We start from the raw sequence: 23,964 nt of genomic DNA, 5'->3' as shown, positions 1-23,964 counted from the left end.
TTATGGGAGCTCCCTTGTGGGTAACAAACTGCTATTTTCTTGCTGCTTTTAAGATTCTCTTTGTCTTTAATGTTTTGCATTTTAATTACAATGTTCCTGGTGGGGGCTTCTTTGGGTCCATCTTTTTTGGGATTCTCTGTGCCTCCTGGACCTATATGTCTATTTCTACCTACATAGAAGCAAACACAGGGAGGCAGCCAACATTGAGGAAATAAAGAAACATGATCCAAATGAAAGAACAGAATAAAACTCCAGAAAAAGAAATAAACAAAATGGAGACAACCAATCTACTAGATGCAGAGTTCAAAACACTGGTTATCCGGAAGAACTTAGTGAGAACATGAACAGCATAAAAAAAGGACCTGTCAGAAATGAAGAATAATTTACAAGGAATCAACAGTAGAGTAGATGAAGCCAGAAGCAAATCAGTGATTTGGAATATAATGAAAAAATTAAAATAAAAATTTAAAAACCCTAAACAGAACAGCAAAAAGAAATAATAATCCCCCCCCCCCCCCCCGCTCCTGCAAAAAAAAAGAAAGAAAAGAAAAAGAGGGCAGTGTAAGGAGTCTCTGGGAGAACTTCAGATGTTCCAACATTTGCATCATAGGGATGCCAGAAGGAGAAGCGAGAGAGCAGGATACTGAAAAGCTATTTGAAAAAATAATGACAGAAAACTTCCCTATCTTTATTATTTTTTTTAAATTACAAAATGGATAGGCCCTTGCTGGGAAAACAATTAAGGTTGTTTAGCAGTATATAATGTACCTCTTCTGATAGCTCTTTTTCCTTTTTTCAGGAGACTTCTTCCCACCCCAGGGCCTCCTTGAGTTAAGAGGCTAAAAGATAGAAGCAATAAAAATGGCTTGTTGCTATGGTTTCTCCTTGGTCCCCCCGCACATCACTTCTCCCTGATGAAGGGGGTCTCAGTCACTAGGAGGGGAACTTGTGGGTGGCAGGCTGTGCACAGACCCAGCATCAGGGGCTCCACTCCACTCCCCCCAGGTGCTCGACAGCTCTATTTGCTGCCTGTCCTTGACAGTTCTAACCATTCTGATGAGGTGTCTTTTTAAGATTTTGATTAGGGTTTTCCTGATGACTACTGATTTGAAGACCTTTTGTAAGTTTATGGGTCATTTAAATAATCTTCTATTTGATGTTCCTACGTAAGTCTCTTTCTGTTGGGTTGTCTTTTTGTTACTAATTTGTTGGAGTTGTTTATGTATTGTGGATATGAATCCTTTGCCAGATATATGTGTTGTAAATGACTTACCCACAGTGTGACTTGCCTTTTACTAGCTTAATGGTTTATTTTGATGAACAGAAAGTCTTAATGTAGTCCAGTTTATTGCTTCTTTCTTTTATGTTGAGTGACTGTGTGTCATAATTAAGGAAACTTTGCCGGTGCCAGGGTCATGAAGATACTCTCCTATGTTTTTTTTCCCCAGAGTCTTTATTATTTTTCACATTTAGCTCTCTAAGCTACCTGGATATGATTTAACATGTGGCATGAAGTGAAGGGGTCAAGATTCATTTACTTTTACAGATGGGTAGCCAGTTGAACCATTTACTAAACAAATTTCTTTTTCTTTTGTACTATAGTGTCTGTTCATCACAAATTAGTAACCACATATGTGTGAGTCTATTTCTAGACTCTCTTTTCTGTCCCCTCAGCCTTTACCTTACTGTTTTCCTTACTGTAGTTTTATAGTAAGTCTTGCGATTTAGTAGTAGAAATCCTACACGTTTTATTTTTCTTTTTCTAGTTTATGTTGTTATTCTAGACCTTTCTCTTTTTTTTTCCTTTTTTCTTTTTAATCCGCACCTGAGGACATGTTTTCATTGCTTTTAGAAAGAGAAGGAGAGAGGGAAGCACCGACTTGTTGCCTCTCACACGTGCCAGAACCAGGAATCGCAGTGTCTGGTCCAGGGATCTTCAGCGCCTGGACTGGGAATCAGAGCCGCAACCTAGGCCCACACTCTGACCAGGAATTAAACCTGCAGCCTTTCGGCTATGGGATGGTGCTTCAGCCAACTGAGCCACACTGGCAAGGCTTGCCCTTTTGCATGTCCACATACATTTTAGAATTAGCCTGTTAATTTCCACACATGAAGAAAACCTTGGATTTTAACTGGGATTACACTGAAACATAAGGGGAATTTCTTTGTGGAAAGATTGTACATTATAATTCAATTTTTTTAATGAATATGAGCCTTTTCTTTTTTAAGATTTTATTTATTTAGAGAGAGGGGAAGGGAGGGAGAAAGAAAGGGAGAGAAACATCGATGTGAGAGAGACTTGGTCAGTTGCCTCGCACACACCCCCAGCCAGGGACAAGGCCTGCAGCCCAGGCAGCCCAGGCAGCCCAGGGAGTCAAACTGGTGACCTTATGCTTTTGTGGGGTGGTGCTCAACCAACGGAGCTGCACTGGCCAGGGCTTGGATATGGGCCTTTTCAAATTTTCTATTCTTGTCAATTTTATTAAGTTGTGTTTTTCCTTAAATTGGTTTTCAATTTATTTCATCTGCCTTTTGGGATATTGGCATAAAGTTGTTCATAATACTATCTTTTTTTCTTCTGGAAATTTGGTTTTTAACTTAGTCATTAAAGAGTTTGAGTAGGAAAATGATAAGATGAAATTCACTACGTTTCACTTTGCTGATGGAAGTGCTGGAGAGCAGTCAAGGATGAGGTTTTCTTGCTGTTAGGAAAGGAGGGTGCATGGGTGCTCAGCTTCGGGCGACTCTCGATGGCCTGGCTCGCCAGTCATCCCGGCTTCGCTTCTCGGCTTGTCTGGTCTGACAAGCATCTGTTCAGATTCTTCTCTGGTGCTCCGGTACCATTTGAGCTTTAGTGTGTTTATAGATAACTTGGTTGGTTTCATTGAAAAATGAATACTTTTTTCCATCTTATTTATTAAGTGAGCGGGGGAAAACTAAGTGGTTATATATAACCCCCGAATTGTGCATACTAAAATAGAAATTTGATGTCTTCATGTTGCATGAACAGACATTCTTTTTGGCTCTTCAGCCTCCCCATAGGAATTCCTAGCTCTCCTCTTCAGTAGTTAGGATAAGGTGTTGTTATCTGATTAAATAATACTGATTTGAGATAATGTTTTGTACTTGATATTTGAGAAGATGAAAATTTTGTTGTAAGTTATATTTAATGATTTCTGGGTATTTTTAGGGATGATAGGACAGTTTGGTCTGGATTTGATCAGGTTTTGTGATTAAGACTGCTTCAGAATGGAGATGACTTAACAAAAACAAAAACGTATTTTTGTTTTTATTTATGAGAAAAGGAAATAAGGATTTATTTCTCACAGACTTATTCTCCTAGCCTGCTGAGCTTGGACTGTTCTCTTCCTCCTTTCTGACTTGCTGCAGGGTTGGGGGGCCGCTGTTGGAGGGGCTGCTGCTCAGAGGCCAGGCCTGTGTAAGGCTTGCAGCCTGGCTCCCTGTCCCCAGAGCGGAGCCGGAGGCCTTGCCGTTCTTCTGAACCTGCATATGCCGTTGCAGGGCGGAGGTCAAAGAACCGGGCATGATACATTTCGATTTTTTACCTAGTCCTCTGGAGAAATGAGTGAAATAAGCCATCTTACGTCACCCAGTCTCTTGCAGGATATGAATTAACCCAGGTCCTGACTCGGGCCCATCCCGTGGCGGGCATGAGCGACTGCTCAGTGGCAGCCCTTGTTTGCTCCTTCTGGCTCAGAAGGGCTCTAACCCAACTGCTGTGAGACACCTGCTTTTATTTTTAATCTGTGTGAACTGATACTTGTATAAAATCCAATAAAAATGAATTATTATGAAAGTGAAATAGAAGTTTTACAGACATGTTTAATTTTTATTATTAGGTTCAGCAGGCATAAAATTAATATGTTTAATTTACTTTAAACCTTTAAAAATTCTCACTCCTAGTTTCTGTAGTTTCATTGTGAGCCAGTACCAGATAATTCGCTGACGGGCGCTGGCCAAGCCTCCCTCCAAGGAGCACTGCCCTGATATGCCCTCTGCCTTGTTCCTCTTTTGGTTTCCCTGGAACGATCGCCTTCTTCTGGAATTTAGGGTCTTGATGAAGGCAGGTACTACTTGAAAGGGCTATCTCTTGAATCACATTTGAACAGTGGCTGAAGTTGAGCTATAGGGAAGCTCAATTTAAAATTTAATTAACATTATAGAAATTGTTATTGAAGAATCAGCTAATCTGCTGTTGAGTTGCCTGGCCAGGCAGCAGAGCTAGAGTTATATGAGTTTGAGAGGCTGGGTAAAATTATCTAATCAGTTCCTTAAAATGGGTCTGTTACCAAGATGTGATGAAATATTTTCAAGGAAGCTGCCAAAAATTCTCAAATAATGTGATTGCCTCCAAATAAACATAAAAACTAGAGAAGTACAAATTAAGGGTCCTGCATCACGTATTCCAGAAACCAGACTGTGCCTGTTGCATGGCTGGGGAGGGCATCAGGCTGTTGCCCGCTCTCATGAATTTCGGAAGCAGCGGTGCTCCCCTGGGGACAAGAGGGCCCTCTCTGTTTTCAGCCGTGACAGGCTGACCACAACCATAACCAGGAGATGAGCCTGCCTGGAGTTCTTCCATGAGCAGAGCAGGCCTTGATGACTACCTCGGTGTCATCAGACCTGGTTTGGCTTGGAAGCTGAGATGCTTAAATCATTGTGTAGGGGATTTAAAATTCTCTTGCTTTAATGGATTTTGTGATTTCTTTTTACTTACTTAATAATGAGCAAGAATAGGATTTTTGTTTTTTAAATTTGTGCTTCATTTTTTTTTGTATAATCTAAATGATGTTTAATATTGTTTACTTTTTAGGAATTACCCAACTCTGTCTTCCTGGTGATGGAGGTAGGTGGTATACAAGCTTCTGTTTAATTATTTCAAATTCCTTTTGATTAATATACACTTTAAAATTAAGAGTAGATAATTATTTGAAATTTTGAATTAATAAATTGATTCAGTGATTAAGATTCTATTTAATAAGGAAAATGGTATTAAAATTTTTGATTCTATAATTATGTTTTTCAGATTAGATTTACATTACATAGAAATGAATTTGTAATTAAAATTAACTGATAATGGATTGGATTAATCTTAAACTAATGTCCTTATTTTAATTACTTTTTTTTATATATTAGTATTGCAATGGTGGAGACCTGGCAGATTATTTGCAAGGTAATATTTTTGTGCTTTAGCGTTTGATAAAGATAGTACTGTAATCTGTTTAATTCTGATATACACAGTCTCTGCTTTCTGCACTTAATACATATATAGAAACATTCAGTAAATATTTGTGTTCACTTTGCTGACCAATTATAGTTTGTTGTGGTTTTGTTCTCAAACTATACTATATAAGTCTTTCATGAATGCCTCTCTTTGACAGTGTTTGAGAGATGGGTCTTATTCCCAAGAGAGAAAAAAATCAAATAGATTTCTCTTCTTCAAATGACTATTGCATTGCTATCAGTGAACCTTTAGTCCCTCTCATTCCTTTCAAAATAAAAGGAAAGTTGTAATGGAAGAATGTGTCCAAGAACGTGTTGATTAATGTGAATGTTTTATGTAAATTAAAAAATGTTATAAGGGATTAAAGATAACATTGAAATTATTTCCTGGCACAGAGATAAGATTTTAGTAGTAGATACTTCTTGAAATCCTGTATCCAAAATATGTACACATAGGATAATAAGCATTCAGGTCAAATTGTGTCTTTTATAAGTATTTTTTAATGATGTTAAGTGAAATAAGCATCTACTTTTACCCCTTAAAGATGCAAGGGAAATATGCAAAAATATAGTAGAAGGTTCATAACTCAACCTATAAAACAGATCATGGTAATTGATGATAGAAACACTGAGACATCAACAGTTAACAGCCACAAAAAAGTATGGACAGTTTTCAAAAGAGAAACAACATAGTAAAAATATTCAGTTTTGGGAATCAAGATGGCAGAGGAGTGAGTGGAAGTCACACTGACCTCCTCCCAGGACCAATCTGGAATTACAACTAAATTGTGGAGAAATCACCTGCAACAAACAACTGAACAATAGCGAGAGAAGAGCCTTATAACCTCAGAGACAGAAGAATCAGCTTTAGCACAATCTAACTGGTAAGGAATGTGGTAGAGATTCAAGAAGGCAAGGCAGGGTGCCCACAGGCGGCAGCACCAGAAGGATATTGAAAGGGCCCGTTGGACCCCCCTGAGAAGAGGAGGGTCTAAACCAAAAGGAGGATTCTCTAGCCTACACACCAGAGCCCAAAAAGTACACAGAAAACAGCCAGCTGCGAAAAGTGGCAGGGTTGCTGTCTGCCGGAGACAGGTGACTGGAGACTCAAAAGAGCTGTTTAAAGGGCCAACACATAATTTTATTTGCAGCCACTTACCCTGGTCTCCAGCAAAGGCGGGGGCAGAGAGGGCTAGAGACGCCTGAGGAGAGACTGGGGAAGGAGGCTTTGAGGGGGGAACTGAGAGAGTAGCCAGCAGGATCTCGGTGCTGACTCATCCCTGGTGCGGGTGGCAGCCATCTTGCTCAGGCAGAGACCACTCCCCTGAGCAGCAGTAGCGTGAGAGGACCCAATAAGCCCACCCCCCAGGAGGGACTCTGCCCCGCCCTGAGCTATCTAAGCTGGCCTGCTGAGTGCAGAGTGATGACATTAACAGCTGAAGAAGACAGCAACAAACAGTAGATCACTGGAAATCTTGAACAGACTGCCTAAGGTCAGACAGGGACAACATTCGACATCATCAGAGCCAGATCCAGAAAGTAAAAACAGCATCTCCTACCATGGAAGTTCACACCACAAAGTCAGGAAATCAAGACAGATCAATTTAAGAAGCAGAAGCAAAAAAGAAGGGTCTCACAAATAATGGGAAGACAAAGAAATACCCCTCACTCGAAGGGAAAGGAGGAATCTCCACAAAGAGAACTAAATGAAATAGAGGCAAGTAAACTATCAGATGCTGAGTTCCAAACAATCTCAATGAGCTCAGTGAGCTCAGCGAGAACTTCAAAAATCTGCAAGGAAACTACGAGGAACTTACTGCAGACTATCTCAGCATGAAAAAGGACATAGAAACTATCAGTAAGAGACAAGAGGAAATGAAGAATACAATTTCTGAATTGAAGAACATAGTCAAAGGAATCCAAAGCAGGCTAGATGAAGCCAAGGATCGAATCAGTGAGCTGGAGGGTAAGGTAGAAAAAAAGCTCCCAGAAAGAGCAAGAAAATGAAAAAAGGCTCAAAAAGAATGAAGAGGCACTGAGGGAAATGCAGGACAACCTGAAACATAATATTATCCATATAATAGGGATACCAGAAGGAGCAGTGGAAGGGAAGGGCTAGAGAACCTGTTTGAAAAAGTAATGATGGGAAAGTTCCATAATTGGAGGAGAGAAAAAAATCACACAAGTCCAGGAAGCACAGAGCGTCCCATTCAAGAGGAACGCAGTGAGGCTCACTCCAAGACACATCATCATTAAAATGGCAAATATCAAAGACAAACAGAGAATCCTAAAGGCAGCAAGGGAGAAAGAGGTAGTAACATAGAAGGGAGCCCCGATATGGCTAGCAGCTGACTTCTCAACAGAAACACTGCAAGTCAGAAGGGAGTGGCAAGAAATATTCCAAGGAATGAAGAGCAAAGGCCTGCAACCAAGACTGCTCTACCCAGCAAGGCTCTCCATTAAAATGGAAGGTGAAATAAGGAGTTGCAGAATATGCTAAAGAGACTGCTTTAAGATGGAGAAAAAGAGTCTGTGAATATCAGTTCCTTTCACAATTGCCAATACTTGATACCAATATTTTTAATATGTATTAATCTGATTGTGACAATGATGTGTTATTTTAATTGTTTCTTTATTATTTGTTAAAACTCAACCTGTTTTTGTATATTTCTTGCCTATTTCTATTATTTTTAAAAAGCTTTAAATGACTTTTGGATTTTTTTAATCCATTTATTGATTAAAGGTTTGTAAAATTTTTTTTCCTAAAAAAAGAAAACCAAAGAAAAAACAACTATTAACCCTTTTTTAGATGTGTGGCAATTACTTTCCCATTCTATTACTTGTCCTTTAACTTTTTTTATATGTATATTTCTATATAGTCTTAAATGTTTAATATTGTCACATTGTCAGTATTTTACTTTATAGCTTCTGGGTTTGAATGTGTTACTTCAGGGTACGAAAAATATTAGTTTGTATTTTCTCCTAAAACTCCTTAGATTCTACATACTGATTTTTAACTCACCTGAATATTTCTTGTATAATATATGAAATAGGGCTCTGTATTTGTTTTATTTCAAGTAATAGTGGTCCATTCACCTTATTTGTTGAATAAGCTTTGTTTTCCTCATTGATTTGAAATATCAGTTTAACCATATATTACATTGTTAGATAGATATACACATTTGTTTCTAGAATACTCATTTTATTTCATTGATCTCCTTGATTGTTTCCGTGCTGGTGTCATGTTGTTTTAAATGCTGAGACTTTATAATGGTTTTAAATTTTTTAATATTTTATAATTGACATTTAAAAAAATAAAATCAGTTTGCATTTAAAAAAGAAAGAAAAGGAAAGAAAACAAAAGAAAAGGAAGAAGGAAAGAAAGAAAGAAAGAAAGAAAGAAAGAAAGAAAGAAAGAAAGAAAGAAAGAAAGAACGAACTAAATCCTACGTTTTGCGACAACATGGATGGAACTGAAGAATATTACGCTAAGTGAAATAAGCCAGTTGGTGAAAGACAAATACCATAAGATCTCACCTATAAGTGGAATCTATTCAACAAAATAAACTAACAAACACAATAAACCACAGGCATGGAAACATGGAGCAGCCTGAAAGTGACCAGAGGGGATGGGGAAAGAGGACAGTGGTAAAAAGAAGAGGAAGGGACTAGACAAAGAACATGTATGAATGACCCATGGACATGGACAACAGAGGGGATAGTGACTGTGGGAGCAGGGGGTGGGTGTAGGATGGGTGCAGGGGGGTAAAGGGGGAAAAATTGAGACAACTGTAATAGAATAAACATGATTTAAAAATTTTTAAAAAAGGAAAAAATTCAATTTCACCTAGTAGTCAGGGAGTGCAATTAAAAGTGAGATCTAGCCGTGGCCATGTGGCTCAGTTGGTTGAGCATCCTCCTGTACACCAGAAGTTTGCACATTTGATTCTGGGTCAGGGCACAAACCTAGGTTGTGGGTTCAATACCCTGTTGGGACATGTATGGGAGGCAACCAATTGATGTATCTGCCTCTCTTCCTCTTTCTCTAAAATCAATAAACATACCCTCGGATGGGGATTTTTAAAAACTTGAGTTTTTAAAAAATCTTTAAAATATAAAATAGTGATGAATTCAAAAGCTGTGTAGAAAATAATATAAAGAACACTGATATTACCCACTACCCCCCCCCCCATTAAAGAAAAGAAATTGTAAATACAGTTGAAACTCTCTGTAAGTCCTTCTGTGGACCCATTCCCTTTAATATGTTACCCTGAATTTGGTAACTTATTACACATGTGTTTCTGTATTTTTCCCAGTGCAGAGTCTTTTTTTAATAAATAAGTCAATTTGGTAAAAACTTTTTTTTTCAAAACTTCATTTACTAGTAGAAAGCAGTGAGACAGGAACATCTATTCACTACTGATGGAAAGGAGTTAAGGCTGGAGGACTCCTTCCTTCCCCTTCTCCTCAGGCTCAATCTTGAGTCGTAGATAGTCTTAATGATTAGGTCAAAGCATTTCCTGCTGGGGGTGGAATAGAGGGGCACTTCATCAGTTCAGAGCCCTCATTATAATATCAGTTTCCTGCATTAACAGCATTTTTATTCATACACATAGGTGCTAGTAGCGATGTGGCAGGTGTAAGCTGGCTTTGACTGCAGTCGTGTCCATGATGCTGAACTCTGTATTTGATAATCCAGAGCAGTGGTGTTAGAATGGGAGACTGAAGAGTGAAGAGCTCACTTGAACGCTGGAGTCAGACAGGCCAGCTGGTCTGCAGCTGTTCCACTGTTTACTTAATTGCTGTGTGATTTTGATCAAGTCATTTAACCTGGCCCTGGCGCCGGTCCGCCCTGGTTTGAGGCACTTCCACTGTCATCGCCTCTGCCATAGGCAGCTTCGCTGCAAGCGTTGGTGCCACAAACGTTTTCACCAAATTGCCATGAAAAAAATAACATCACAACAAAAGAGACCTTAAAAAGAATATAATGAAACATGAAAAATGAATAACAAGATGAAAAACACTTGTGAAATATGAAATATGTGTGCACATTTAAAATGTGTTTAGATTCATGGCAGTATTGGGCCAATAACTGGTTTTATTTTGTGGATTGTAACCAAGCACTTGTCTTCATTCTGTGGGAAATGTCGGCGCAACTGGATGCCCCCAAAGAAAGAAATCAGCGTGGGCCATCATCATCATCCCTTGAAAGAAATGCTGTTTAGACCCCACCGCATTTACTGTCGTTGTGCAGATATTACAAGGGCTTACTAAGATGTATATAGAGTATAAAAATGGGAGTAACAGCATGAACTTCGTCAGTGGAGTAATGAAATCAAACAATAACATCAGAAAAACCCAAGCTGTCAACCAGTTATTTTATCTTTTTTTGCAGCAAAATTGCCATATAGCCAATTAGTTTTATTGCAAAAAAATGTTTATGACAAATATATATGGCAAAGATGCTGTGGCAAAAATACCTGACACAGTCTGCCAAGTCCTTGTAGTTTCAAAATGCTTGAAAAGACATACAAAATAAATTTTATTCTCAGAAAATTGCTTAGAGCTATACTGTCTAACATGGTAGCCACTCACATGGGCTAGCTTGAATTGAGCTGTGCTGTTACAGAAAATACACATTGGATTTTGAACACTTAATAGGAAGAAAATGATTATATTTTATTGATTTTTATATGTTTTTAAAATTTTTATTCATTTTTTTTTTTGAGAGAGACATCAATTTGTCGTTCCACTCATTTATGCACTCATTGGTTGATTCTCAGATGTGCCCTGGCCAGGCAGGGATCACACCTGCAAACTTGGTATATTAGGACGATGCTCTAACCAACTGAGATACCTGGTCAGGGTTAAGTTTTTTATATTGATTACAAATTTGAATGATAATAGGTATATTATAATATTTTGATAGGTTAAATATATACTATTAATATCACCTTTTTCTTTTCAATTTTTTAAAATGCGGCTACTAGGTAATTTAGTTGCATATGCAGCTCACATTACATTTCTGTTGATAGCACTGGTCTAGCAGATCTGGAATGTCCAAAAAAGTTTGGAGGGCCTAATGCCATTGTATCACAACATGATTCTTTAGGCCTTTTACTTGTTTTAGTAAAAAAGTACCTTTCACATTTTTGAAAGATAGAAAAATTGCAAATTTAAAATAAAACATTCTAAATTAATTAGTAAGTTGTACTTTAACACTAATTCTAGCAGAATACATCCAGTTTGGCAGTTACAGCTGAGCCTACTCCCTGAGGGCTAACTTGCTCAAGAAATCATTCATCCCAAAGAGTTTTGATATTGGGAATGACTTTAAAATACAGTTGACTCTTGAACAATGTGGGTTTGAGTCGCACAGGTCCTCTTATACATGGATTTTTATTTTTTATTTTATGTTATTTTTAAAGATTTTAGTTATTTTTAGATAGAGGGGAAGGGAGGGAGAAAGAGAGGGAGAGAAACATCAATGCGTGGTTGCCTCTCGCACGCCCCCGACTGAGGACCTGGCCTGCAACCCAGGCATGTGCCCTGACTGGGAATTGAACCAGTGACCATTTGGTCCTCAGGCTGGTGCTCAGTCCACCGAGTCACATCAGCCAGGGCTATGAGTGGATTTTTAAAAACATATAGTTTGCTCTTCTTATCCCTGGGGTTTGCATATACCAATTCAAACAACTGAATCGAAAGAATATTTTCTTTGTTTTAAATGAAAAACATTTAAAAATCTTTTTAAAATTACAGTTGATATTCAATATTCTATTAGTTTCAGGTGTACAGCATAGTGGTTAGACAATATATATTTCATGAAGTGATCCGCCTGATAAGTCTAGTACCCACCTGGCACTGTACATAGTTATTATATTATTGACTATATTCCCTATGCTGCACTTTACATCCCCATGACTATTGTAACTATCAATTTGTACTTAATCCCTTACCCTTTTTTCCCATGACTATTGTAACTACCAATTTGTACTTAATCCCTGTAACCCTCTCCTATCTGGCAACCATCAGTCTGTTCTCTATCTATGAGTCTACTTCTGCTTTTGTTATTCTGTTCTTTAGATTCTGCATGTAAGTGAAATCATATGGTATTTTGTCTTTCTGTTTGACTTTTTTCATTTAGCATAATACCCTCTAGGTCCATCCATGTTGTTGCAAATGATTAAGATTTTGTCCTTTTTTATGGCTGAGTGATATTCCATTGTACATAAGCACCACAACTTTTTATCCAATTATCTATTGATGACCACTAGGTTGCTTTCATATATTGGCTATTATAAATAATGCTACAATGGACATAGGGGTGCATATTATCTTTTCAAATTAGTGTTTTGTATTTCTGTGAATAAATACCCAGAAGTAGAATCGCTAGGTCAAAAGGTAGTTCTATTTTTAATTTTTTGAGAAACCTTTCACATTGTTTTCCACAGTGGCTGCACCAATTTACAGTCCCGCCAACGGTGCATGAGGGTTCCCTTTTCTCCACATCCTCACCAGCACTTGTTGTTTGTTGATTTATTGATGGTATCCATTCTGACAGGTGTGAGAAAATAACTCATTGTGGTTTTATTTTGCGTTTCTCTGATAATTAGTGACATTGAGCATCTTTTCATAGTCTGTTGGCCATCTTGTCATATGTCTATTTAGGGTTTTTTTGTTTTTGGTGTTAAGTTGTTCCTTGTACACTTGGAATATTAAACCCCTTATTAGATGTCTCATTGGTAAATATCTTCTCTCAGTTGGTAGCCTATCTTTTTGTTTTGTTGATAGTTTCTTTTGCTGTGAAAACACTCTATAGTTTGATATAGTCCCATTTGTTTCTTCCTTCTTTTGTTTCTCTTGCTGGAGAAGATATATCAGAAAAAAATGTTACTAAGAGCAATGTCAGGGGTTTTACTGCATATGTTTTCTTCTAGGAGTTTTACGGTTTTGGGTGGTGTATTTAGGTCTTCGATCCATTTTGAATTTATTCTTATATATGGTATAAACAGGGTGGTCTGGCTTTATTATTTTAAGGGAGCTCCCTTGTAGGTAACTAACTGCCTTTCTCTTCCTGCTTTTTAGATTCTCTTTCTTTACTCACCAGGGGTGTCCAACCTTTTGGCGACTCTGGGCCACACTGGAAGAAGAGTTGTCTTGGGCTACACATTAAATACACAAACACTAATGAAAACTGATGAGCAGAAAAAGGTTAAGTAAATTTATGATTTTGTGATTCAGCCCTCCAGGGCTACATGCGGCCTGTGGGCCATGGTTGGACACCCCTGCATGCCATTCTAATTATGATGTGCTTTGGTGTGGGCTTCTTTGGGTCCATCCTGCTTGGGACTCCGTGCATCTCAGGATTTGTACGTCCTTCCCCCCCCCTCCCCCGCAGGTTAGGGGAGTTGCCAGGCATTATTTCCTCAGATGCATTCTCTGTCGCTCACTCTCCACCCCTCTGGTCCCCTGTCGTGCGGTGGCGGTGGCTGTGGCTGTGGCTGGATGTCGCCCTAAAGGTCCCTTAATGTAGCCTCATTTTTTAAAATTATTTTTTTCTCTTTGCTATTCTGATTGGTTGTTTCCTGCTACCTTATTTTCCAAAAGGCTTATTCAGTCCTCGGCTTCATCTGATCTGTTGTTGATCCCTTCTAGAGTATTCTTTATTTCAGTTATAGTCTTCATTTCTGACTGGTTCTTTTTTATGGTTTCTGTGTTCTTTGTTATATTTACTATCACTTGTTGAAGTTCTTACTAAGTTCCAGTCTTTTGAACTCTATTTTTGGTAGGTTGCTTGTCTCTATTTCATTCAATTCAGTTTATTTTTCCTGATTTCTCCTGTTATTTCACTGGGGCCATGTTTCTTTGTCTCCTCACTTTGGTTGCCTCCCTGTATTTGTTTCTAGGGATTAAGTAGAGCAGCTGCCTCTCCCCATCTCGGTAGAGAGGGCTTGTGTAGTGGGTGTTCTGGGGGCTCAGGGACACAGTCTCCCTGCTCACCTGAGCCGGGTACTCCAGGGGTGTCCCTTGTGGGTTGTGAGTGTCCTCCTTTTGTAGCTGAGCCTGGACTGCTGTTGGCATCACAGTGGGCGGGACTGACCCTCAGGCTGACTGGCTGTGAGGACTGGCTGTGACCACAGCGCACAGCTGCTGTGCTCCTACACTGGGACGTGCCTCTGCTGGCACTGGTGTGTGCCAAGACCACTGCTAGGGTGTGCTGCTGTGGAGGTGTGTGGGAGAGGCCAGCTATGAACCAAGGCTGGCTGCCCCCAGTACCAGGCCTGGCTGCTTAGCGGAAGACACAGGCTCCCAGAGGCCTGCTGCCACCTGCTGGCTGCCCGTGAGGCACAGGCACTGAAAGAGCCTCTGCAGGTACCTGAGTTGTGTGAGGTGGGTCTTGGAGTCACCAAGGTGGGGTGAGTGGTGTTTGCCAGGTTAATGCAGATTTAGATTTGACAACAGTGCTGTGTTAGTGGCCACTCAGCAAAAGGCACAGGGTGTACCAAGGCTGCTGCTGCCTGCCTAGGGCCTGCAGACCTTGGAGAGTGTTTGTAAAAAAAATCTGTGGCATAGGCTGAGTCTGGCTGCATGGTGCCAAAAGAGCCTCCAGCGATGGTATTTTTGGGAGATGGAGTCTCAGAAGTCATCAGGGTGGAGCTCGTGGTGTTCACCAGGCTAATGCAGATTTAGAGTTGGCCGTGTGCGGGGGGGCGGGGGGAGCCAACACGGGAGATACGGTGCTGCTTGCCAGTGTGTGGGAGGAAGGTTCAACATGGAGGCAATGGTGGCTGTCCCTTCAACCCTAGCTGAAGCCACACAACTCTCCCATGTCTCTGGTGCCTCCTGAACTGTTGTCCCTCTGGCAGGGCCCAGAGTGAGTGCCTGCAAGCGGGTGAGTCTGTGCAGGGGCCCTGAAAAAGACACCTGGGCGTCCAGCTGCCCTCCGGCTCCCCTGGACTGATGGCACCCCTGCCAGTTCTCACAGCCAGGTCCCGCGGTGCCTCTTCTTCCTGGCAGGGGTGCTTCAGGCTGGGGAGCCCGGGGTGGGTCTGGGACCCCCTCTGTAGCAGAGATATTCTTCCCGATCCTCACTTGCCACTCGTGCGCGTGGGGCCAGCCCCGTTTGCATCTCCACCCTTCTTACCGGTCTCAGCGTGGCTTCCTCTTGATATCCTTAGTTATAGGGCTTCTGTTTAGCTTGTCTGCAGGTGGTTCTCCAGGTTGATTGTTCCATAATTTAAGTGTAATTTTGATGTGGTTGTGGGAGGAAGTGGGCACTCTATGTACCTACTTCACTATCTTGGTCGGATCCCGAACAGTAGTTTGGCTCTGAGGTTGGGGATCCACAGATGCAGGAGGCTGATGGTGTACATCATTGTACACTGCTGTAGATGAGGAACCTGAGAGCATCTGTGGTTTTTACTATTGATTGGGGGTCCTGGAATCATGTCCCCCAGTGATACTGAGAAACTGTTAAGTTTTTAATGTGGGAACTTGAGTTTATCCGATTGTGTTGAGAAATGCATCTCATGTTTATAAAAATATGTGAGTTTTTACTACAACTTGTACCCAGAAACAGCCCATACTAAGTTAGGTCATCAATTTCCCCTAGGGGAACAGTGTTAGAATTTGGATTCTGAATTAAGTAAACTTTAAGTATATTCAATTTTGTGTCATGGGGCAGAGATATAAGTTCTAAGTAGCTACAGTCATTTAAAGTAGCAAAAATTTTTCTAAGCCATAGAATGATAATGTAAACAAATGAAATGGAACAAAACATACTATCTGTTTTGATTGTTGCAATGTAATTTAAGTAAAACATTACAAAAATAAAGCTCCAGTGTTGCTTTGACCCATTCATTAATATGTAATAATTTATGTGTTGCCTTTAGCAAGAAAGTAGTTCTGGAATCATATACAACAAATTTAAACAGTACCCATCTCCAGGGCATGGGATTGTGGAAGATTTTATTTTTTGTATGTGTTAGTGTATTAGAATTTTCTTATTTTATTTTATTTTTTTTTATTTTTTTATTTTTTTACAGTGAGCATCAGGAACAGAACTTCAAAGAATTAAAAAATGGGGATAGGTTAAAAACAGTCCTCACAGAAAAAATATATTTGATCATTTTTAAACCAAAAGGATTTATTTTACTAGAAGATGTTAAAGACATAAAGTGTCGCTTAACATGTCATTAAGATGATTTTAAAACCATATTTTACTTGTTTCAAGTGTTAATTTTCATATCTTAATTGCATATAGAAAGGTAATATAGAATATTCTAGAGTATGTATGGATGACTTAGATAGGGTCATGGATATTAAATTCTGAACAGAGTTTCATGGAATTATACTTGAGACTTTTACATTCACTGCAATAAGTTTATATTTGCGTACTGACTATACTTGAGTATTTATGTGCTAGGCCCTTATCTAAAGTCTTCATGGTTGAATGTGCTGTCTTGGTTGTCCCAGCGATCCAGTGTGTCAGCCTAGTTTCAGCTTTCTATGAAGAGGAGCGGGCACAGAGGGACACAGTAAGGGAGTGGAGGAACTGGGATTTGAACAGAGGCACCTGACTCCAGACCAAACTGTTAAGCGTTACACCATCCAGCATACACGTAGAAAGAAACACTGTATGAATAACGACTCTCCTTAAAAATAATGTTCCTACTACCTCTTTATCGTAGTGAAGACAGGTCCAAACATTCCTTCCTCAAGGCGTCTTCAGTTATGAAGGATGCTGTGATGGGGCAGGAGAGTGAGGGGGAAGGGAGGTTACAGGAGGAGGATGTGGGGACGGAAGTCCTGGCAGGTCTAAGTGGCAGTAATGACCAAGTGTCTCCACCCAAGGACTTCGCCTGTTTCTGATTTGTGCTCATATAATGGTTGGAATTGCATATGGACATTTATCCCAGATATTTGACTAATATGAAGGGGAACTTATTTTTGTGTTTGCAGAGGGGACTCACATTTGTTGAGCACCTGCTGTGTTAAGAGTAATGGTCAACAATGTGGTGTTTGCTGTGGGGAGGAGGGTATAAAGAGACTAAATGGTAATGGGAAAAAATACAATCAAGATTAAAAAAATGGAATGGGAAAGGAAGAACAAAAGTGAACATCAGTGAAAACAAAAGATGCAATTCTAAATCAGTTTCTCTTTACAACAGATTAATTAAAACTTTTGAGATATCTGCTATCATAGACTTAAATTATCAAAGTAGGAAAAGGAAGAAAATGTGAATCCAGTTTCCTCCATGGTCTGCTTAGCAACTTGATTCTATTGATGGCATGTGCAGATGGCGTTTGATTTTTGTGTGCTTAAATATTTATGCAAATTCTTTTCTCCCAGCTAAAGGAACTCTCAGCGAAGATACCATTAGAGTGTTTCTTCATCAGATAGCAGCTGCCATGAGAATCCTGCACAGCAAGGGAATAATCCACAGGGACCTCAAACCACAGAACATCTTGCTGTCCTATGCCAGTCGCAGAAAGTCCAGTGTCAGTGGTATTCGCATCAAAATAGGTCAGTAGCCGCGCATTGTTTCCTGCAAAGAACATCTTTGAGACTCAGTATTTTTAGATGGTTTGAGTTCAGCTTTGTTAGAATGAATGGTTTTGTTGATGCACTTTGGAAATTTTTATTGTGTTCAGTGAGGGATGCGAGCTGTGAACCCTTTACATCATTGGCAGCGTATGGTAAATTGCAGAGAGGGCCCCAAGGGTTCATTTTAGGAACTCTGAATATGAATCCCAGGAGGGAATCCTGCCTCTCCTCATCAGAGGGAAGCTGAAGTACTGCAGTTGTTGGCAGCAAATTAGTAACCCAGATTTTTTACAACTCATGGGGTTTTCACATAAGAAACCTTAAAAGACCCTTTAGCTCAGCCTTTTTCTTTGGCAGTGTTTTTAGCTCTCTTATATCATAATTACTTGAAGCAGTTTGTAATTCTATATTTTTTTAAAAAACAGCTTTATTCTTAGTTGTTAGAAAAATACTTTCTTAGCAACATTTGAAGAAATTTGATTTATATAGGTTACATCTGATATCTGGAGGACAAAGACAGTTCAGTTTTAATGAGAGCTGTATTAATGAATTATTTATTATAATTAGCATTTTTCTCAAGCAAAGCTTGGTGCTGTCCCTTTGTTACAAAACTGGCGGAGCAGTGACTTGTATAATTGGTGATTTCTACTGTCCCTTAGCTTGTTAAAATTGAGGTAGCTACTTTTTTCTTTGGTAAACAGTTTTATTCAATGGCTGTTAATTTCTCACAATTCTTTTGTGCCCTCTTGTATCTTGAAGAACCATGATCTCTGTTAAGTGTGAGTAAAGATATCATTTGTTTTTCTCTTTTTTATTTTGTGGAATAGCGGATTTTGGTTTTGCTCGTTATCTACACAGTAACATGATGGCTGCGACACTGTGTGGGTCCCCAATGTACATGGTGAGTGAGAGCCTCGTCGTCGGGTGTTTACAGAGCCATAGGCATTGCGGTGGATGCATAATGCTCGTTGCTACACAGGATGGGAGTTTATATTGAGTCCAAATTGTTATTTATATTACTGACGTTAATTATGTTACTGGTAACGCTATAATACAGACATTTTTGCTTTGACATAGTGGACTGTAAAAGTTAGTCATCCCTGCCCATTGGTTTTTTGTTTTTTGTTTTTTTTTTTAAATGAGTTATTGTGGCCCTGGCTGGTGTGGCTCAGTGGATTGAGTGCCAGCTGCACACCAAAGGGTCAGCAGTGAGATTCCCACTCAGGACACAGGCCTGGGTTGCAGGCCAGGTCCCCAGTGGGGGGCGCATGAGAGGCAACATACTGAGGTTTCTCTCCCTCTCTTTCTCTCTCCCTTCTCTCTCTAAAAATAAGTAAATAAAATCTTTTTAAAAAATTTGTTATTGTGGTAGAAATTTCCTATTAAATTAAATTGAAAATAAAAATTGATGAAGTATGTTCATGCTATACTTGATGTGTAATATTAGGAATACTCAAAAAAAGATTTTGGGGACACCTCTTCAGCATAGGATATGCTAATCTTTTGCATGTTGCCTCTCTTGACAGGATCCCTATATGTAGAAGTTTTTTCATCAGTGTCACACTTAAAGCTGAAAAAGCTTAGTTAGCTTTTCCTTTCTCCTTTCACATGCATGGCATCAGGTCTGACAGGGCAAGACTGTGAAGCTTCTGGACTGATGGGAAGTAGCACACTTAGAAGCACCTTAGTTCTGCAACTTCTGAATCCTGAGAAGTAAATAAATACCTGTTTCAATTCTAAGTTTAAAATGGGTTTATTTTCAATTAAGATTTTTTTTTTTCTTTTTGAGACAGACAGACAGAGAAACATTGATTTGCTATTCCACTCATTTATACATTCATTGGTTGATTTTTCTGTGTGTCCTGATAGGGGGATTGAACCCGCAACCCTGGCATAAGGGAGGACACGCTAACCAACTGGGCTGCCTGGCTCAGGCTTCAGTTAGAATTTCATCTAGTTGAAAATCAGCTTTGAAATCGTGGGAACTAGTAGTAATCAAAGTTCAAAAATATTTTCATTAGATTTATTTTCTTGATCATTTTACTGTTTATATATAAAATTTTAAATTTAATATAATTTAAAAATTATTTTGTACTTTTTAAGTACGAAATTAGTCCAGCCTTGGACTAATAGCTTTAAAGATAGAGAGAGTGCTTGGGCTGTTTTTTAAAGGAAATTGGCCCAATAAGAAACAATAAAAGATGTTATGCCTGGAAAATAAAATTTCACTGCTTTTAATATATTTACATTTCTATTTAACGTTTGTCCTGAATGATTGTATTTGTAAAAAGCAACACCTAATGTGAGAGATGGGAAAATAGTTATAACAAAGCAGCATGGAAATGTCTTTGCTTTTAAAACAATTGTTTAAAAATCTTCTCCTCAGGATATGTTTTTTGATTTTAGAGAGAGGAAGGGGGTAGGGAGAGAGGAAATGAGGAAGAGAAGGGGAGAGATAAGGCGAGAAAGAAAAACATCCATGTGAGAGAAACATTGATCGGTTGCCTCCTATGCACAGCCCAACTGGGAATCGAACCCACAACCTAGGTATGGTGCCCTGATCCAGGATCGAACCTACAGCCTTTTTTGGTGTATGAGACAATGCTTCAATCAACTGAGCCACTCAACCAGGGCAAGATTTTTGTTACTGTGTTTTGTGGTACAGTTCTATTATTTTAAAAGCTTTTCACCCTGGCTGGTGTGGCTCAGTGGATTGAGTGCTGGCCATGATCTTTGTTTTAGAAAAAAATAAAGTATTTCAGAAACAGTACAAGTTCTTATTGTACCTCTCCCTTTTTCCATTTCCCACTCTTCTACTCTTACAACCTAGAAGTAATCTGTCTTGTAACTAGTGTGTATATTTCTTTATTATTATTTTAATACTTTTACTGTATTTTATGTGTACATAATAATACAAGAAATGCCTGTTTCTACAACTTCTTTTCATGTAATGTTCAAGATTTACCAGTAAATGTCAATGTATTTATTATAGTATCATTTTGATTAGGGAAATAACACAGAGTGGTTTTTTTTTTTTTAAGATTTTTAAATTTTTTTTTTATTTTTAGAGAGTGGGGAAGGGAAGGAGAAAGAGGGAGACAAACATTGATGTGCAAGAGAGACATCTGTCGGTCGCCTCTGGCAGGCCCCAGATGGGGACCTGGCCCGCAACGCAGGCATGTGCCTTGGCTGGGAATCCAACCGGCAGTCTTTTGGCTTGCAGGCTGGCACTCAGTCCACTGAGCCACACCAGCCAGGGCACAATGTGTTGTTTTTATTTTAGTAGTTTTGTTAGCAGTGTGACATGTTCATTAACATGTACGTATTAATTGTTTAATAATCTAATGATGTCTCTTGAATGTTCTCACCCCCAGGCTCCTGAGGTTATCATGTCTCAACATTATGATGCTAAGGCAGACTTATGGAGCATAGGAACAGTAATATATCAGTGCCTAGTTGGAAAACCACCTTTTCAGGTATCCTGACTTTTTTTTGTATGTGCTCAGTTTTGGGATCTTCTCATTTTGCAGTTGCCTTTATGAAATGGAGATTACTTTGAAAGCAGTGTTTTTGGTTCCTTTGTGACTTTCATTTTGTTACAGGCAAAAGTTGCTGTAGTGAGCCACAACATTTTTTTGTTTTTCCTTTTGCCTTCCCTTTGTAGTTGGGCTGAGCATGAAGCCTGTTACATGTTTTCCAGGGTAGTGAAAGCTATTGAGGGCCAGGGCTAACCACCTGGTGGGGAATGGGTGTGAATTATGATGTCTGTGCTTCCTGCCCAGCCTGGCGCGGGGTCCTGGAATCCAGGGAGGGCCGGCGGTAGCCTGGGAATAGTACTGGAAGCTGTCCCTCCAGATGCCTTTCCCTGTCACTGCTGGGTGAGAGAGCTAGTTGTGTGGGCTCTACGGAAATTGTTTTGGATCTGTCCCCTTTCCTCCTTTCCCTAACATCTTGTCAGAAAGGGGCCCTCTAGAATATAATCGTGATTGATTCCTCTTGAATGCATGTTGCATAATTACATAGAGGTCCTTTGAATCTGAACACTGGATCAAAGAGAAATTATTTGCCCGAGGTGGTACTTGAACAATCAGTGACATGGCCAGGCAGAGCAGTTAATTTTCAGATCTGCTTTGTGTGTGGCGGCAGCTTCGTTAGTTCAGCAGCTTGTAGGATGAAGGTGCTGCTTGCTCCTGTGGACACGGAAAAGTGGCAGCGTACCCACTTGTCATCCTTGAACCCTGAGGTCCTGAGGTAAAATACTCGTACATCTGATTTTACACAATAATCATGTACCTGTTGGATAGGCCATGAGTATTGGTTCTTAATATCCAGAATAAGAGGGTCTTTTTCTAAGTTCCTTTTCTAAGTTTCAGGCCTCCCTGAGAGTCTGACCTCAGTGCCAATATATGCAGACTTTGCATGTAATTTCAGAGGGTTTACTAAGTTCCTGGGGGCCATCTATGTATTTCAGCACTCCATGGCCTTCAAGTTCAGAATCTATGTTCTATAGCAAGAATATAAGCATCAATCACGTGATTTGGAATTTTTGCTCCTGTTATGTAGTAAATTAAACCTTTTTTTCTTTTAAACAGGCCAGTAGTCCTCAAGACTTAAGGATGTTTTATGAAAAAAACAGAAGCTTAATGCCTAGGTATGTGTTTTGATTACATTGAGCTTTTACTATTTGTAAATACAGTGTTTTTTATTTGAACTCTGTGTTTTAAGTATTTCCATTATTGAACTTTTTTTCAATGACAGTAATGAGAGCATTTGTTATAACAGGAAAATGGAAAATTACTAGTGTATCACAGGTGCCTGTGTAGTGCTGTATCGTTTGTCTTTCTTTTTTATATTTAAGGGAAAAATAGTGGAAGTTACATGTGTTCTGTGAGGGGAAGCAGAGGCAAACAGCATAGATGCATATACAGTAGAAAGTCACTTCCCGCTAGGTCTTGCCCTCCTGTCTAGGGATAATGAGAGTTTGCTGTGTAGCTTTTGAAATTTTTCTTCTGCAAGTTCCTTTTTAAACATTTGAATGCTTAGTTATATATATATATTTACACGCACACATATAGTTTGATACAAATTACGTCATACTTGCAAATTGTTCTGCAACTTTTTCTACTCTGCCATAATATAGCACAGACGTTGTTCAGCAACTACTGCATTCTTTTGTTGAATGGCTATGTAGAGTCTCATAGGTAGATGTATCATATTTTGTTTAGCCAGATGTGTGTTCTCACTTTCTGATTAACTACAAACAGGCTTTAGTGGGGGTCAGAGAGGGAGTGTATGTACACACATTTGTGCGTTGCTTTAGGATGGACTCTTAGAAAGGGATTTGTTGGACTGGAGGTGAGCCCTCCCAAGCGGCTGTTCCTGTTTGCACAGCAGCGAGGCTCCCCTCCCATTTTTAACAGGGTGGGGTGTTAATCAGACTTGATGCCTCACAAATGGGGGAGGACAAATTAGCTATTAATTTAATTTGCATTATTCTCTTTACTAGCAAGGCTGGCTCTTTTTTATTTGTTTGATGTCCTTTTTGTAGTTTTTATTCTGTGAATTGTAATTCCTATTAGTTACTCATTTTTCTGTTGCCTTGTTTGTCTTTTGCTCACTGGATTTCAGGAATCTGTATTATTTCTCACTTGTATTTATTTGAGCTCTGCCCTTTCCCAGAAAGAGTTGGAGGTGGCCTTTTTTCAAATAGAGAACTCTGTAGCAACTCTTAGTGCCAGGCTGAAGTAGTGTTAGAGTCAAGACTGGCTGAGCTTGGGAAGTGCTTTCTGTGTGAGGACGCCCGGCGGGCCACAGCAGCGAGCACAGCACAGGAAGCTTCCCACACTGCTGCTAGCTCTCACAGGCAATTGCTTCGTGTATTTTTTTTTCCCTTAAGGAATAAGGCTTTACTCTGGTCCTCCTGGTATCAAATGTAGTTTTTGTGAAACTGCACACCCATTCTGTTTATGCTGTGTAAGCTGACAGTCATATGGCTCATAGAAACTCACGCTTGCGTTGCTCTCCCCTTGCCCTCAGCATCCCCAGAGAAACATCGCCTTACCTGGCTAATCTCCTTTTGGGTTTGCTTCAGAGAAACCAAAAAGATAGAATGGACTTTGGTAAGTAATATTTTCAAATTTCACATGCTTTCTAATTTTATTTTTTTGTAG

The 23,964-nt window shown here is 39.5% G+C and overlaps 1 protein-coding gene across 4 annotated transcripts in view; it reads left to right on the top strand.

The window, feature by feature from the left end:
• ULK2 (unc-51 like autophagy activating kinase 2) overlaps positions 1-23,964 on the top strand; it is a 96,798-nt gene that overhangs the window by 13,309 nt on the left and 59,525 nt on the right. For 2 of the 4 annotated variants that reach the window (XM_054571156.1, XM_054571155.1), the window contains exons 4-10: positions 4,835-4,867; positions 5,158-5,194; positions 17,600-17,773; positions 18,622-18,695; positions 21,169-21,270; positions 22,387-22,445; positions 23,831-23,913. In XM_054571156.1, coding sequence (XP_054427131.1) covers positions 4,835-4,867; positions 5,158-5,194; positions 17,600-17,773; positions 18,622-18,695; positions 21,169-21,270; positions 22,387-22,445; positions 23,831-23,913 — 562 coding nt within the window. Of the gene's footprint in view, positions 1-4,834; positions 4,868-5,157; positions 5,195-13,332; positions 13,459-17,599; positions 17,774-18,621; positions 18,696-21,168; positions 21,271-22,386; positions 22,446-23,830; positions 23,914-23,964 lie in introns of those variants that run through there. The other 2 variants (XM_054571157.1, XM_054571158.1) reach the window with 2 other exon arrangements.

This window comes from Pteronotus mesoamericanus, unplaced genomic scaffold (genome assembly GCF_021234165.1).
Source record: "Pteronotus mesoamericanus isolate MK-2021 breed Mesoamerican mustached bat unplaced genomic scaffold, CSHL_Meso_final contig_22, whole genome shotgun sequence".
Lineage (NCBI taxonomy): Eukaryota > Metazoa > Chordata > Mammalia > Chiroptera > Mormoopidae > Pteronotus > Pteronotus mesoamericanus.
The sequence above is the reverse complement of the archived record's forward strand: the minus strand, read 5'-3'. Positions and strand labels throughout refer to the sequence as shown.